Raw genomic sequence first — 14,208 nt, 5'->3', positions numbered from 1 at the left:
TTTGCTTTTTTGATATCCGAGACGGCCATTTCTTCTCGCCGTCCGAGATTGTCCGAAAGAGAAAAATAGGCCTGGGGACGAGGTTGCTGACAATGCGTAACGGAAAAACGCGACGCGACACTTAATCGTTTACGCCTCCCCCTGTCGCGACATGACACTTCCCTTGGGCAAGGGGGTTACACGCAGCATAATAATTTCTTCCGAAACTAAAAATAATTTGTTGTCAAATAGGATTTAAACACGCATATGTAACAAGAATAACTTTCTTCCGTCGATTAACTAGCTACCTTCCTACGTACAATTACTGGCAAAATCTAAATGATTCAGCAAATGTTCACCATATAGTACCCAATCTTTTCAGCTGCTAGTTATAACTTCTTTTTAGCTTTAAGCATGGTGTCTAGGGAGGGACGCCGCAGTTGTTTAAATTTGAACCTCCTTTGCTGAATTAATTTAATGTCTGTTTATTAACGAGAAAGAAGGAGAAACATTTTACTAGAAACTTGACAAGGTAAGGTTTTCCTTTTTTAAATCTTTTGTGCACTTAACATGAAAGACTTCAGTCTTTATAGCAGATGGTAATGTTTCTTCTAACCAAATTGGTCTCTGAATTTACTTGCAAAACCTTTGGCTAGCTGTCTGGCTATGAAGCTAGCAAAACCAGACGGTATTTGTTTTGTCCTGTTTATGCTTTATACTTTTAATGTTTTTGTAGCATAATTTTGATGGGATTAGTTTTGCAGTGACTTTTTGCTTATAAAATCCTAGTTATCTCCCTAGGGATGTACTATCTTAGATTAAAATTATAGTTATATATTATCAATAGAAGAATTTTGTCTGTTTAAAAATTAATAGTAAATTGTCATTAAAATATTTTATAGCAGAGTTTATAAAATAAAGGAGAAATATAATAAAATCAAAAAATGTGAAAAGCACATTGTTTTCGAAGTTAAAATGCTCTGTTGGATTTGCATTCTGGGCTTTAGTATATATATATATATATATATAGCCAATCGAATTTAAGTTTTTAGTGGAAGTTCTTTACCCTTTTTTAGGAAAGAACTGGAAAAAGTAGATGTATTATTATTGACTTTGCAAAAGTCATAGGCAGACAGAAGCGTATTACTATAAGAGGTTACATTACATAAAACTAGTCGATAAGGCACATGGAGAAATCCACTAAGGCAGAAGGACAATAAAAAAATTGGTTGCACACACACACAATTTTCCTTGTGACAAGCCCTGCACAATAGTGGTAACAGGTTAAGGAATTTTAGCAGATGTTGTGGATGGTGTCATAAAGAATCCTACGAACCATAATTTCTCCTTAAAGGGATGCCTAATTTCTAAAGTTTTTATTATTCAGGGTCTTCTTCAAGAGAAGAGGTATTCAAAAGTAGTTTTGCTTTCATTATTAGTTATATACATTTTCTTGTAAAAAAAATAAGATCAGATAACAAATCAGTTAATTCATGTTAGTGTTGGCTGTTTTTTCCCCAAAAAATGAGTTTAATAGTTAAAAAATATTTATGTATGTCTAGAAGAAAAATTATAGACAAAATGGCTGATGCATTGTATCATTGTCCTGACCAAAAGAAATTACAAGCATTAAAAGACCTGGCAAATAGATTACGAATTTTAAGCATTGAGTCTACAAATGCTGCCGGATCAGGGTACGTTTTATAGATTTTTTATAAATTATATATAATTGGTATATATATCTGTTTGCAAATATAATGTTGTTTTTCTGTGTCTAGTCATCCCACATCCTGCTGTTCAATGGCTGAACTGACTTCTGTTTTATTCTTTCATACAATGAAATATAAAGGTAAATATTTACTTTGCAGTTTTAAATTAAGGCTGGAATCAAAAAGCTGTTTGACACTTAATGGGTCTCTAGATATGGGTGAAATTTTTTTGGTCGCATCCAAAAAGACAAGTTTTTAAATACAGAAGCTATCATTAAAATCACTAGTACTTGTTTCAATAATCTATGTGATTAAAACATTTTATTCAAGTAGTTTCATTGGTAAATTAAAATTATTACAAATGAGGATTTTGAAGTTTTAATCTCATGGAACACAAGGAAATTTAAAATGCTTTAATTACAAAATTAATAACCTACATCTGTGACCAGCTCAATCTTGAAAAAACAATAAAAAGAAGGAATTTTGACTTTGCAAATATCTTTAAAGCAGCATGTGAAAGTAATACACTTTTTTAGAAACTTAATTTAAGCGGTCGCAATAATTTCCTGATAGTTATAAATTGAGTGTTTGAGATAACCACTCACATCATATAAATCACTTTTCTAAGGTTTCCAAAAACGCAAAGAAATGTGTAAAAAACACCACACAATTTCATGATAACCAATAAAATAATTTACCAATCAACTGGCTTAATGAAATTAATCACCTTTTGCATGGGAAATCAGATTTTTATATGCTTCATGTTTATAACCATATGCAAGCTCAAATGTCTCAAAAAATAAGCATAAAATTTAACTCCCCACTTTGTTTTTATGTTAAAAATAATTTTTAAAAAGGAAACAACATCAGATCTGATATGAATATCAGATGCCATAGCAGTGTTATTGTTTAAACAACAAAATAAAAACATAACAATGAACAAATTTTATAAAGTTTTGCAAATCAACTTCATTATTGAAAAAAAGTAACAATATTTAAATATAAGCATATCATATAATATTCTTAAGCATACAAGGCTAAGCCAAAATTATCCATGGCTTTTAATTTAACCCTAATCTCAAAACCAAGAATCATTTCCTAGGCCACACACCAGTTTAAAAAATGTATGCCATATTTCCTAAAAAACAAAATTAATATATATTTGAAAAAAATGTTATTTTAATAAGACAATACATAAATATGTCAGAATAAACCTTTTACATTGTTAAAAAATTTTATTTATACCTTTATTGGGTCTGTAAACATCTTCAATTTTGAATAAATTTGCAAGGCCGTGTAAAGTTGAGAGGACTAGGTCCGAATAAATAAACATACGTCACATCGTGCAGAAAGTCCGTAAGCTCAGTAGCACACCTTCTAAAAGTTTGTTTACTTAGTGTTTACATTGTTCGTTGATAAGACGTCTTGTAATAATGACGAAGATTATAACTTAGAAAACATAGAATCGGATAATTTTCTTAATGAAAAAGACTTTACGAAGCTACAGTCACACAACTTCGAACCTCTTGTGTCTCACAAGGAATAAATTAATAATGATGCAAAGTGACAAGGTGTCTTTTACTGACTCAAAGTAACGCTCTTAGCAAAATATTTTCTTTTTAAAGAAATAAAAAATATATTTAATCGCTTTTTTTAACATCCTTTTCGTCAAAAAACTTTATGATTTGCTTCAATAAAAAAACTTTCTTACTTTACAAGCCAATTTATTTTTATTTCACAATTCAGCAATATTTTTCCCCTGCACGCGCTTTTTTGCGCACAAATGCAAACAAATTTTATGTAACGTTGAAATTTTCGCCATAATGGAGGACCATTTAAATGCGTGATCGAAAGATCGAATAATGTCTGGGTCGTGATAAACCAGGGGTATTAATATTGTATAAATAAAAATCATTCTTATGATTATGGTAGGTCATAAATGCGTTGCAAAAGCTACTGACTTATAAGTAGTTGTTTTGACAAAGCTGTTTTAGAAACTGCATTATTAGCATTACATGCAGCCTTAAACAGTTACAAAGATTGAAGAATATGGGTACATTTTCCCCCTGAAAATATTCGGCATGTCCTTCCATCAAAAAAGCTTCTTTTTTGAAAAACAAAGAATAGAAACTTGAGCGCTTGAAAGATACATGTGTAACTAGAAAACCTTTTTGTCGGTGATTGTATTGGAAATTCGTATAATATTCTTTTATTTAATATAAAAATGTACAAAATGTTATTTGGTTGTGTTCTGTGGATATAAGTACAAATAATGAAATGAGAAGAAATGAGAAAGTTTGATCGCGTTCACTAGCTGAAATGGCATTTTTACAAAGTGGCAATATTTTAATATGGAAGTTTATTTCCTGGAGATCTCTTTTAAAAGAACTATCTGTGAAGTGCGCTAACCAAATATAAAAACTTTGATCACTTTGTAGATCACCTGTTTAGCCATTTTGAGTTTTTCTTTTTCACAGACGGTATTCTGTGAAAACTTACTTCTTTACTTTTCTCTGATCGATTGGTACATCGAAACGCAGAGCAACTAACCATTTTTTAAAGATGTAATAAATGTAAATTACATACAAAAAGCGATTTAATGTAAGCTATAGGTATTAACATGAACGTTCTCTGTGCTCGCCTAAACTTTCTGCACGATGTGATGTCATTATTTATAATCGGGTCCAGTCCTAAATGAAATCGCGCCTGTCTGTTTTTTCATGAGAAAAAAATTGAATATGCGAAGGCTAATACAACAATTTTAAATAAGAAAAACAAGTGAAGTAAGTTTTTTTTATTTCTTATGCTTTTCTGAGTACGTATATAACAAAAAAAAAAAAGTGATTTTCACTGGAGTTCCCCTTTAACTAATTTATTATTTAATTTTTGACATGTTTTATTTTTAGTTAGCAGTCCACGTGATCCATCAAGTGACCGTTTCGTTTTGTCCAAAGTGAGTGCAACATACAACAGTTTATAATTTCTCTTATGTATTGTTTATTTACTTGTTTTTTATAACCAATCAATGCATGTTGTTTATAGGGTCATTGTGCACCAATTTTGTATGCAGCATGGTCCCTCGCAGGACTTTTTCCTGAATCAGACTTGATGAATTTGCGTAAAATAGATAATGATTTAGAAGGCCATCCAACACCGGTGAGTTTTTGTTTATTTCATAAAAAAGTTTTTTTAAAATCTTTTTTTAAAGGTCAATACTGTCAGAATGAAACCATATTTTTAATCGAATTTAAGACAATGAACGAAAAATCCTGCAAAATATTGATTTTTTGTCTTTTATAAATACCATTTTTAACCCAAAATTAGTACCAAAGTAAAACTGCTCTATTTTAAAAATTTGCACAGTAAACACTAAAAAAATTTGAGGCTGAAACAATCCAATTTGTAATTAAACAAAAAAAAAGTTAGCAGGGCGCACAATATCAGATATATTTTTTTACCTAAATATCGTTTTCTGAAGTATAAAAAAAACACTTTATTGCAAATCACCCACAGAAAAAAATTAAGTTCGTCATTACAAATTTTATTTTGTCAATATGTTTTGTTTACATATTGATATTATATTTTGTTTAGCGATTAAACTTTGTTGATGTTGCAACTGGTTCTCTTGGTCAAGGTCTCAGTTGTGCTGCTGGGATGGCGTACACTGGAAAAAATTTTGATAAATCCAGGTATTAATTGCAAACATCGTTTCAATTGTTGCATGTATTGATGCTTGACTTGCATTTGAATGAATTTGTATAACAGAGATTCTCATCTTTTTTCAGCTACCGAGTGTTCTGTTTGATGGGTGATGGGGAATCTGCTGAAGGTAGCGTCATGGAGGCGGCCAACTTTGCCAGTTTCTACAAACTGGACAACTTAGTTGGAATAATTGACATCAACAGGTTAGGACAAAGTGATCCAACTTCATTGCAACATTTGACGAGCACTTACCAAATGAGATGGGATAGTTATGGGTAAGTTCTAGTTGTGTTATGTGAGACATTTTTAACATATCCAAAATTAATGCATGATAATCACATTGTTTACTTTTTCTTCTAGTTGGAATTCGATTGTTATTGATGGTGGTAATGTAGAAGACATTTGCAAGGCATTCCACGATGCTGAAATTACAAAAGGAAAGCCTACCATGATACTTGCAAAGACCTTTAAAGGAATGGGAATACCAGGAATTGAAGACGAGATGAATTGGCATGGTAAAGCCCTAGGAGATAAAGCTAAAGCTGCTATCGAAGCTATCACTGCTCAGATGGTCAACAAAAATATCACTGGTGAAAAAGTAAACACACAGACTGTTGTTGATGATGCCCCGACATTAGATAAAAGTCCGATTAAGTTGTCTGAACCACCTACTTACGCTGAAGGCTCCAAGGTATTTTATCCAATAAATGCTCAAAAGACATATTTTCTGCTTTAGCCTGATGGCTTGATTTTGCGGTGTATGAATTTTATTTTACATTAGGTTGCAACAAGAGCAGCGTACGGAACAGCATTAGCTAAACTTGGTAGGACATCTAACCGTGTAATTGCGCTGGATGGTGACACAAAGAATTCCACATTCGCCATTACTTTCCAGAAAGAATTCCCAGGTAATTTGTTGGAATTTTATCTAGACGCATTACGTACTAAGAGAAAAAGAACTGCCTCTAGAACGACAATTAAAATCTGTATGAGCGCTTGAGTTGTCTTTAGACACTAAAGAGGCTAAAAAGTACTATCGATAAATATAATAACCCTGCCTGCCAAAATTAGAAAAAATGAAGATCGTTTTCTTTGTAGGCCTTTAAGGAAAACAATTCCTCGCGTGTGTTCAGTTTAATTAAAAACAACCATTTCTCTTTAGAACGTTTCATAGAGTGTTTCATTGCGGAACAAAACATGATTGGTGTAGGCATCGGTTGCGCGACCAGAGATCGTACTGTCGCATTCGCAAGTGCGTTTGCCTGCTTCCTCTCCCGTGGATACGATCAAATTCGAATGGGTGCTATTTCTCAGACAAAACTCAAAATGGTTGGATCTCACGTTGGTGTTTCTATTGGTACTTTTACTATTTTTTTAATTTACTTTTCGTTTTATTTCTCTGCTGATGTATTAAGACTTCGTCTGAATTGAGTTACCCATTGATTTTTGAAAGTTTTCTCTGTCTGCAGGTGAAGATGGTCCTTCTCAAATGGCTTTGGAAGATATCGCTATGTTCCGAGCTGTGAACAATTGCGTGGTGTTTTACCCCTCAGACGCTGTTTCATGCGAGAGAGCTGTTGAATTATCTGCAAATATTGATTCCATGGTCTACATAAGAACAAGTCGACCTGCCACTGTTGCGCTGTATGACAAGGATGAGAAGTTCGAAGTTGGAAAAGGAAAGGTATGCCCATACGCTAGCTTTGTATTTGTGTTGTGTCTATGTTTCAAGTTATCGTAATTTGTAAGAGAATTCATGTTTTGTTATTGGTTTCAGGTTGTACGGCAAAGCGACGCTGATACCTGCTTACTTATCGGAAGCGGAATTACATTGCACGAATGTTTAAAGGCCTACGAAACCCTCAAAGCTGAGGGTATATCTGTGCGTGTATTTGATCCGTTTTGTATCAAGCCTATTGACGTCAATGGCATTATTACAAACGCTCGCGCTTGTGGTGGTAAAATTGTTACTGTAGAAGATCACTACCCAGAAGGTTAGTATTTTAGGTGTTTTTAAAAACTTTTAACAGGCAGGCATTCGTTATGTGTAGGTTTGCAAAAAAACTTGATTGACTTGAATACATTTATTTATTTCAGGTGGACTTGGCGAAGCAGTAAGCGGAGTTGTGGCGATGGAGAACGGTATTCGCGTGAACCGAATTGCTGTTAATGCTCTCCCTCGCAGTGGTCCTCCTGCAGCTCTCATAGAAAAGTTTGGCATAGGTGCAAGCCATATAATCAATGCAGTTAAAAAATCATTTTAATTGTTACGATATTGTAGTACATAATATTTTATCAAACGTCAAGATTTAATGCGTTAAACTCTGGGGAGGAGCTAATGTCAGCGTATTTTAAATTCTCTGTAGTCTATTGTGACCTAATGATGCACTTCTCCCCATTGTTTAATGCATTCTTACTGCTAATTCTTTAGTTCTTCAGTTTTGTTCAAATAGGGTATAATTTTTTACATTTGTGTGAAATTACCAAGACGCTAGCATATATATTAATTCTTGTAATTAGGCTATTTAATATTTACTATTCTCTATAAAGAACCTTTCGCATTCGAAAATAGAGTGTTTTTTTTTGTTTCATGATTCCAGATCAAGTTAAAGCTTGCGTACAAGTTTGTTTCCAGGGATTTCTTTCGCGTTTCAGATCTGGCATGATCAAGGAAAAAAAGAGCCCTGGAGACGATAAATTATTCATTCAACAGTGCAGTTTGATCAAGGATGATGTGCTATTTTCAACGTATAAAAAACATACTAGTTACAAGAGAGAGACTGAACAGACGTTTAATAAAGAGGGGGGGTTGGTACTCAAGGTAGTCCTGTGTCTTTTGATAGGTAGAAAGTTTCTTTTAGAATTGGTTCTTAGGTACACAAGAGAGAGGTATACCAAGCTGTATTGTGACTATCCACTTGCGAATTTAAAACGCGTTAATTAACAGGCATGTGCTTAGATTAATATAAGATAGCTTGATATTCAACACCCTCATCGCAGTTTTGTTGTTTATATAAACATGTTATAATCATAGTTTCATAATAACCACCCTGGTAGAGAGTCGCGTTAATTACTATTAACCGATAGTTTAGTGAACGTGATTAGAAGGATAGGCTGCAACACGGATCAAAATTCCACAAATAATAATTTTTATCAATGTTATATAAAGTTACGGAGGGAGAGGCACAAAAAAATGAGAAAAGACAAAATAGGAACGAACTTTGGTAAAAACATCTTACAAGGTATTGTTTTCTTTTGTATATATCAAATATCTCGTTTAGAACGATATCCACCACAAAACAGTGTCGTAAAAGCATAGGTTGATATAACTTAATTAATTGAACCTCCTGCTGGTACGTCATTTATCCAAGCACAAAAGGACGGAAATTTGAAATCGTAATTCCTATAGGAAAAACTGTCAAAGAAAGGCGTACAAATACATCCCTGTAATCATATGTTACATGTCATTCAATTCGCATATATTCAAATATTATTGTGTAGTTATAGCGCTGTGAGGTTGTGAAAAAAAATAACATAGTTGTGAAAAAATAACTGTTATGAGTTTAAATTCATTTGTGATTCAAAAACATTTTGTTGATCGAGTTTTTAAAAAGAATTTTTGTAATCTGCTGCACAAAAGAAAGATTTGCGTGGTAAGTTTATCTTATAGGACTTATATTGTAATGTTTGTTTGGAATAACAGAAAACAAACGAATTTTCCTTGCGCAACACACGAACGAACAACTTTAGCACTGAAAACCTAACACAGCTTCATCAGCTTTTGCTGATTTTATCCTTACTTGCACAATTTGATGTATGTGATTATAATTTTTTTAATTCATATTAACAATACGGTTTGTTTTCGTCTACGGCGTCGGTCTTGTTCCCAGGACCTTTTGTCTCTGTTTTTATATCAAGATGCTGAGCTCGCCATCCAGGTGTAAAAAAGAGACAACAGGTCCCAGGGAGAGGTTGGTCCTTAACAACTTCTACTCTAGTGCTTCTTCTTTCGTCAATGTTGTAGTTGTTTTTTAACGTTCCAGGTCTGATGTTACCATGGTGATTCGGGAAACAATATCAGAAGAGCACAGTATGGATGGTAAGTGAGTTACATGATAGAAGACACGATAGTCTGGCCAACAGTGTATCGTATTTCTCTTCAAAAACACCCCTCCTGTTAACTCCAGCCACTCCCTTGCATGATATACACAAACATCCGTATAATAGTGAGACAAAGTGGCAAATTTCCAAGTTTGATGGCACAAGTAATTATAGAAAATGCCCGTGGAAAAGTCCACTTGGGCAGAAAAACAAAAGGAACACAGACAACATACGTAACAACCGGTTTTTCACGAGTCCCCCCTAACCTCGTTCCCAGGACATTTTGTCTCTTTTATAAGCGCAGCGCCGATGAGAGACAAAAAGCCCTGGAAACAAGGTTGCCCCGCCCTACTTTTTTCACTCATCTTTTGACCTTGTTTCAAAATCGATCAGCATATTATTAATCCAATTTTCAACATTATTTGTTCACGTAATATTTTTTATTTTAAATAATAAACAAGAAAGAGTATTTTATTTATATCAGTTTTGCACACATGATCACATGTCATTTCTCCAATTATTTACGTATTTATTAGGCCTGTAGCAACAGGCTTAAAAAGACCATGATTTTTGCTATTTTTTTATCTACAGTAAAGATCACAACCAACAATAAGGTTTATTAATACATAATTTTCATTGTTTTTACATCATCGCCTAAACTCTTTCATTTACAAATTTTCGAACCCTCGGGGCTAACCTTAGTAACTCTGAGAGAAGACACTACAACCTCGACCCCAGGACAAGTTGTCTCTTTTTGCATATCGGACGGCAATAATTTTCTTGGTATTATTTTCAATTTCTACTACAAGTTCACTTAAAATTTATCTAAAGGGTGATAAAAATAAACACTACACAGCTTCCCCACCATCTTGAATCTCACAGTTAGATCTGATTACAAATCGTCTGTCTAATCTTCAATGCAATGAATCAAAGATTATCTAGCTTAATATGTTCTTAGGTAAACATTCATTGGCATTTATAGGTACTTAATTTTTTTTTGCATGCTGTGCTGAAAATAGATTATTTAAGCTCGCATGACTTTGTAAGCACATGCAGTTTAAGCTCTGCGCTGTTTAAAGAGAGTCGTATTTTCGCAATGCCTGACGATGCTAGAAGCTCGAAGCGATTTTCTTTTACAAGAATATCTGGTTGGTAAACGTGAAATATTTTTTAGGTCTTTGGGAAATATATAATTGTCGTAATTATTTTTATATATATTTGCTTTAAATATATTTATATATATTTGTTTAACATCTAGAAACATCTACGTCAGAGGTGGAAAGCAATCCTGAGCTTGTGGTTGCTAAAGGATATGGTAATGTACCAACTTTTAAACTTGAAAAACTTTCTTCGTTCGGGCCTCTTGCATAAAGGTGAAAATGTTCGTATTGTTATGCCTATAGACAAAAATGCTTACTCATCCTCGTCCCCCAGAGCTTTTTGAGATTAAGACCTCTGAAGTAGTACTACTTTCGAGGTTTATCTCAAAGAGCTCAGGGGTAGAAAATAACGGTGTTTACTAGGCTTTTCCTTCTCTTAACAGCGAATGTTTTCAACACGCGCTCTGCTATAAGAGATACAAACCTGAAATTGTCATTTTCTTCAAATATTTAAAGTAAAATATTGTTCTTGATTAAACCTAACATCTTACAATTTTTTAACGTTTGCTGACGTCAACATTACGCTCTTCATTTATTCTCAAGGTTCCACCAGCTCAGATGGCAAAAGTCGTATTGCAGACACGTTAAAAAGCCCCACCGACAAATTTTTAGCGACTTTCTTATGTTCATCTGAAAAGTGTTTCCGCAATTGACAATGAAATATTAATATTACGGAGCCGTCCCATCCAGAATATCATTAGCATTAAAGAGACCTGGAAACTAGATTGTAAAGAAAATTTAGCCTGTTAATACCAACTCACAAATATGCTCTAAAAATACTTCAATACTTCATTTAGGTTTGTCAACAGGGTTGGCTGGTCAACCAAATATATTCTCACTTGACGCCAGGCAGGCTGGGTACGGTGATTTCGATGTGGTCATCAAGGGCGTATCACGTGCTTCGATTGAGTACTTAGAAGAAGACGAAGCACTGTATAAAATTAAATATTATGTTTCCTTGCCTGGTGATTATCAGATTGAAATAAAATACGACCTGCAACATATACCAGGTAACAATTCGTTTCCAGTCTCCTGCATGGCTGTCTTTTTTCTGTACAAATATGGATGCTATAATCTTGATGCTGTTTCGGAAGGCAATCGTCTTTCAAAAGGTTGTCTCGCCCTCCTGATAAATTGTTATAATTTCTAGTAGCCCTTGAATATTATGCAAGTGAAAAATTGATTGTAAAGTCAAAAGGTTGTTTCATTCCTTTCATCCCTTATTAATTCATTCCTTATCTAAATAATATTGACCGGTAAAAAATAACAAAAAGTTTTGATTGCGTAAGTAAGTTAAATTCAAAGCCTAATGACTAGGTTGTGAAATAGAAATCGATTGGTTTTTAGGTAGTCCTTTCGCTTCAACTGTGTTGGACCCTAACGCAAGTGAAGAAAATCGAAGCAGGGGGGATAGCGAGTCAAATGCAACAACAAGTGTTGACTCGATTTCCACAAACGAAGCGAGCGAAGACGAATACACAACCAACTGTCAAACTCTCCCAATTTTGGCAAAAGTTTTGAGCCCTAGTGGCAAATCGTTTATTGGTGACGTCATACGTAAAAGAAATGGGAAAATATCAGTCAAATTTCCGCGTGAAGAAACCGGCACGTACGTTGTTACCATGGTACAGAAAGCAAGTGGAGAAACATTGCCTGGTTCACCATACAAAGTCGATGTAGCTGCGCAAAAAATAGATACCAATATGGTAGCCAGTGGTGTGGGGCTTAAACAAGCTTGCATAGGCGACACAAACTGCTTCACTATTCTCTCTACAAAAGGAATGAACGTTAACAATCTGTGTATAGGTGTACTCGGCCAATCCGATATGAAATTGAAAGTTTTTCAGAATGATTCTGATTCGGTTGACATTATATATGATGTAAAACATGTAGGGATGTATATCTTTCATGTTCATGAGAATGGTTTGGATATACCTGGAAGTCCGTTCGAAGTACGGGCAGTTCATGGAGCTAATTCTGAGCATAATAACAAGAAAAACGAGAAAAGTATGTTAACTACATTAACACTGACTTTGTGGCACGGCTACGATGCTTTTGGATGTAACGCTAGAACAGAGCTAAAAGACACAACTGGAGGCTACTTAGCTCATTCTGTCGTACGTCGTGGGCGACATTTGCTCGAAATTCGATTTTTACCAAACAAGAATGACGAATTTACAATGTCAATAAATTTCTCAGAACTTCTCCGCTCTTCACAAATCTTTAAAATAAAGGTGACAAACTTCCCTATTGGAAAAGAAATTTTTAAAGTAAGTGGTGACGGGCTACATACAGCTTTCGTTAACATTCCTGCAAGTGTCTACTTAGATACGCTGCTACCGATATCCAGATCGTTTACCGTCGAATTTGACGGGCCGGATAAAGTCGACATTACTCAAAACCGTACCAATGATGGTAAATTTGTAATAAAATATGCCGGAAAACGCCCCGGTCGTTACATTATGTCGTTAAAATACGACGGTTTCCATGTTGGCGGAAGTCCATTTCACGTAAATTTAAAAGACCTCAACAGGAACAGTAAACTTTTAGCGTTGACACAAGACGACGGAAACGCAATAGATAGCAATCCCAAATCATGTCATGCTTTTGGCAGCGGTCTATCCGACGCGATTTGCGGGCAGCCAAGTAACTTTACCGTTGACGCGCTAAAAGCTGGAAGCGGGGCTCTAATGGCGGGGTTTGACGACACAACTGCGCTGTCCGAAATTGTATGCAAACATATGGGCAATTGTGTGTATGATGTGCAGTACAGATTAGATGAACCTGGTACGTACAAACTGTCTGTGTTATGGGCTGGTGCGGACATTAGTGGAAGCCCATTTACTGTCGTCGTCAAAGACGAAAACAATAATATGTGAAGTGCTTATAAACAACATAGAAAATCTTTTGACTCGTTTAGTTCTGTCATACTTACCTCCTTGATCGTAATTACCTTAATATCGGCCGCTTTTTGTAAAACGGCTCAGGGGTCACAAGTACGGTACACAAGACCCTGGGGACGAGGATGGTTGCGAGCGATGAAAACACAGTTGTTATTTTAAAGCTTATTTTTTAAATTAAAATCGAAAATACATCTAAAAACAGGATCAATTTTTGATGTTGTGAATTACTTTTTGATTAAAAGATCTATACCCTGTGAGGATTGGTTTTAAGAGCACCCAAATGAAAAAATTGGCCGATGGTAGTTCTGTTCCCTTTTAAAAAAGCAAAAAAGTGTCCATATATAAATCTAACCTTCCAGGTCCGTTACACTTAGAAAAATTTGCAATAAGCAATACAATTACTTTTGAAAGTGTTTATGCTTAAGTACTGGCACACAAGTTTTCAATCTTCGAAGAAAAGACCTTAATTTGCCTAGCTATTTAAAAATTTTTGCTGCCATGTCCCTGTCATATTATTGATTCTTTCTTTTTTATATGTTCAAGTTCTTGCGAAACCTATGTGTAACGAGGAATAGCAGCTGATTCATTGCAGATATACTATCGCAGCAATGCTATTGCAAATTTTTTTTACATGAGATGGTATGCAGAAAAAGT

The 14,208-nt window shown here is 34.5% G+C and overlaps 2 protein-coding genes across 3 annotated transcripts; both read left to right on the top strand.

The window, feature by feature from the left end:
* The first annotated feature begins 359 nt into the window (after positions 1–359).
* Positions 360–7,959, top strand: LOC130626143 (transketolase-like). Its single transcript, XM_057441248.1, has 13 exons — positions 360–511; positions 1,542–1,673; positions 1,758–1,828; positions 4,595–4,641; positions 4,731–4,844; positions 5,280–5,377; positions 5,474–5,665; positions 5,751–6,081; positions 6,172–6,298; positions 6,553–6,747; positions 6,860–7,074; positions 7,168–7,384; positions 7,488–7,959. The coding sequence occupies exons 2-13, from the start codon at positions 1,561–1,563 to the stop codon at positions 7,652–7,654; spliced, it is 1,887 nt and encodes a 628-aa protein (XP_057297231.1). The 5' UTR covers positions 360–511; positions 1,542–1,560; the 3' UTR covers positions 7,655–7,959.
* Positions 7,960–8,111: 152 nt separating this feature from the next.
* Positions 8,112–13,909, top strand: LOC130626144 (filamin-A-like). Of its 2 annotated transcripts, none has more exons than XM_057441249.1 (5): positions 8,112–8,632; positions 9,434–9,489; positions 10,750–10,806; positions 11,449–11,661; positions 11,999–13,908. In XM_057441249.1, the coding sequence occupies exons 2-5, from the start codon at positions 9,447–9,449 to the stop codon at positions 13,528–13,530; spliced, it is 1,845 nt and encodes a 614-aa protein (XP_057297232.1). In that variant the 5' UTR covers positions 8,112–8,632; positions 9,434–9,446; the 3' UTR covers positions 13,531–13,908. The 2 variants fall into 2 exon arrangements, with proteins under 2 accessions (XP_057297232.1, XP_057297233.1); XM_057441250.1 differs by lacking the exon at positions 8,112–8,632 and adding an exon at positions 8,675–9,043 and having other exon boundaries at positions 11,999–13,909.
* The last annotated feature ends 299 nt before the right edge of the window (positions 13,910–14,208 follow it).

This window comes from Hydractinia symbiolongicarpus, chromosome 14 (assembly GCF_029227915.1).
Source record: "Hydractinia symbiolongicarpus strain clone_291-10 chromosome 14, HSymV2.1, whole genome shotgun sequence".
NCBI lineage: Eukaryota > Metazoa > Cnidaria > Hydrozoa > Anthoathecata > Hydractiniidae > Hydractinia > Hydractinia symbiolongicarpus.
This window is presented reverse-complemented; position numbering and strand designations above follow the sequence as displayed.

Excerpts from the sequence above, each read along its gene's own strand:
- LOC130626143 (XM_057441248.1), top strand. The coding sequence starts at position 1,561 with ATGGCTGATGCATTGTATCATTGTCCTGACCAAAAGAAATTACAAGCA. Across the intron at positions 1,674-1,757 it reads ACAAATGCTGCCGGATCAGG|TCATCCCACATCCTGCTGTT; the intron begins GTACGTTTTATA and ends TTCTGTGTCTAG. Across the intron at positions 7,385-7,487 it reads AGAAGATCACTACCCAGAAG|GTGGACTTGGCGAAGCAGTA; the intron begins GTTAGTATTTTA and ends TATTTATTTCAG.
- LOC130626144 (XM_057441250.1), top strand. The coding sequence starts at position 9,447 with ATGGTGATTCGGGAAACAATATCAGAAGAGCACAGTATGGATG. Across the intron at positions 9,490-10,749 it reads AGAAGAGCACAGTATGGATG|AAACATCTACGTCAGAGGTG; the intron begins GTAAGTGAGTTA and ends TTTAACATCTAG. Across the intron at positions 11,662-11,998 it reads CGACCTGCAACATATACCAG|GTAGTCCTTTCGCTTCAACT; the intron begins GTAACAATTCGT and ends ATTGGTTTTTAG.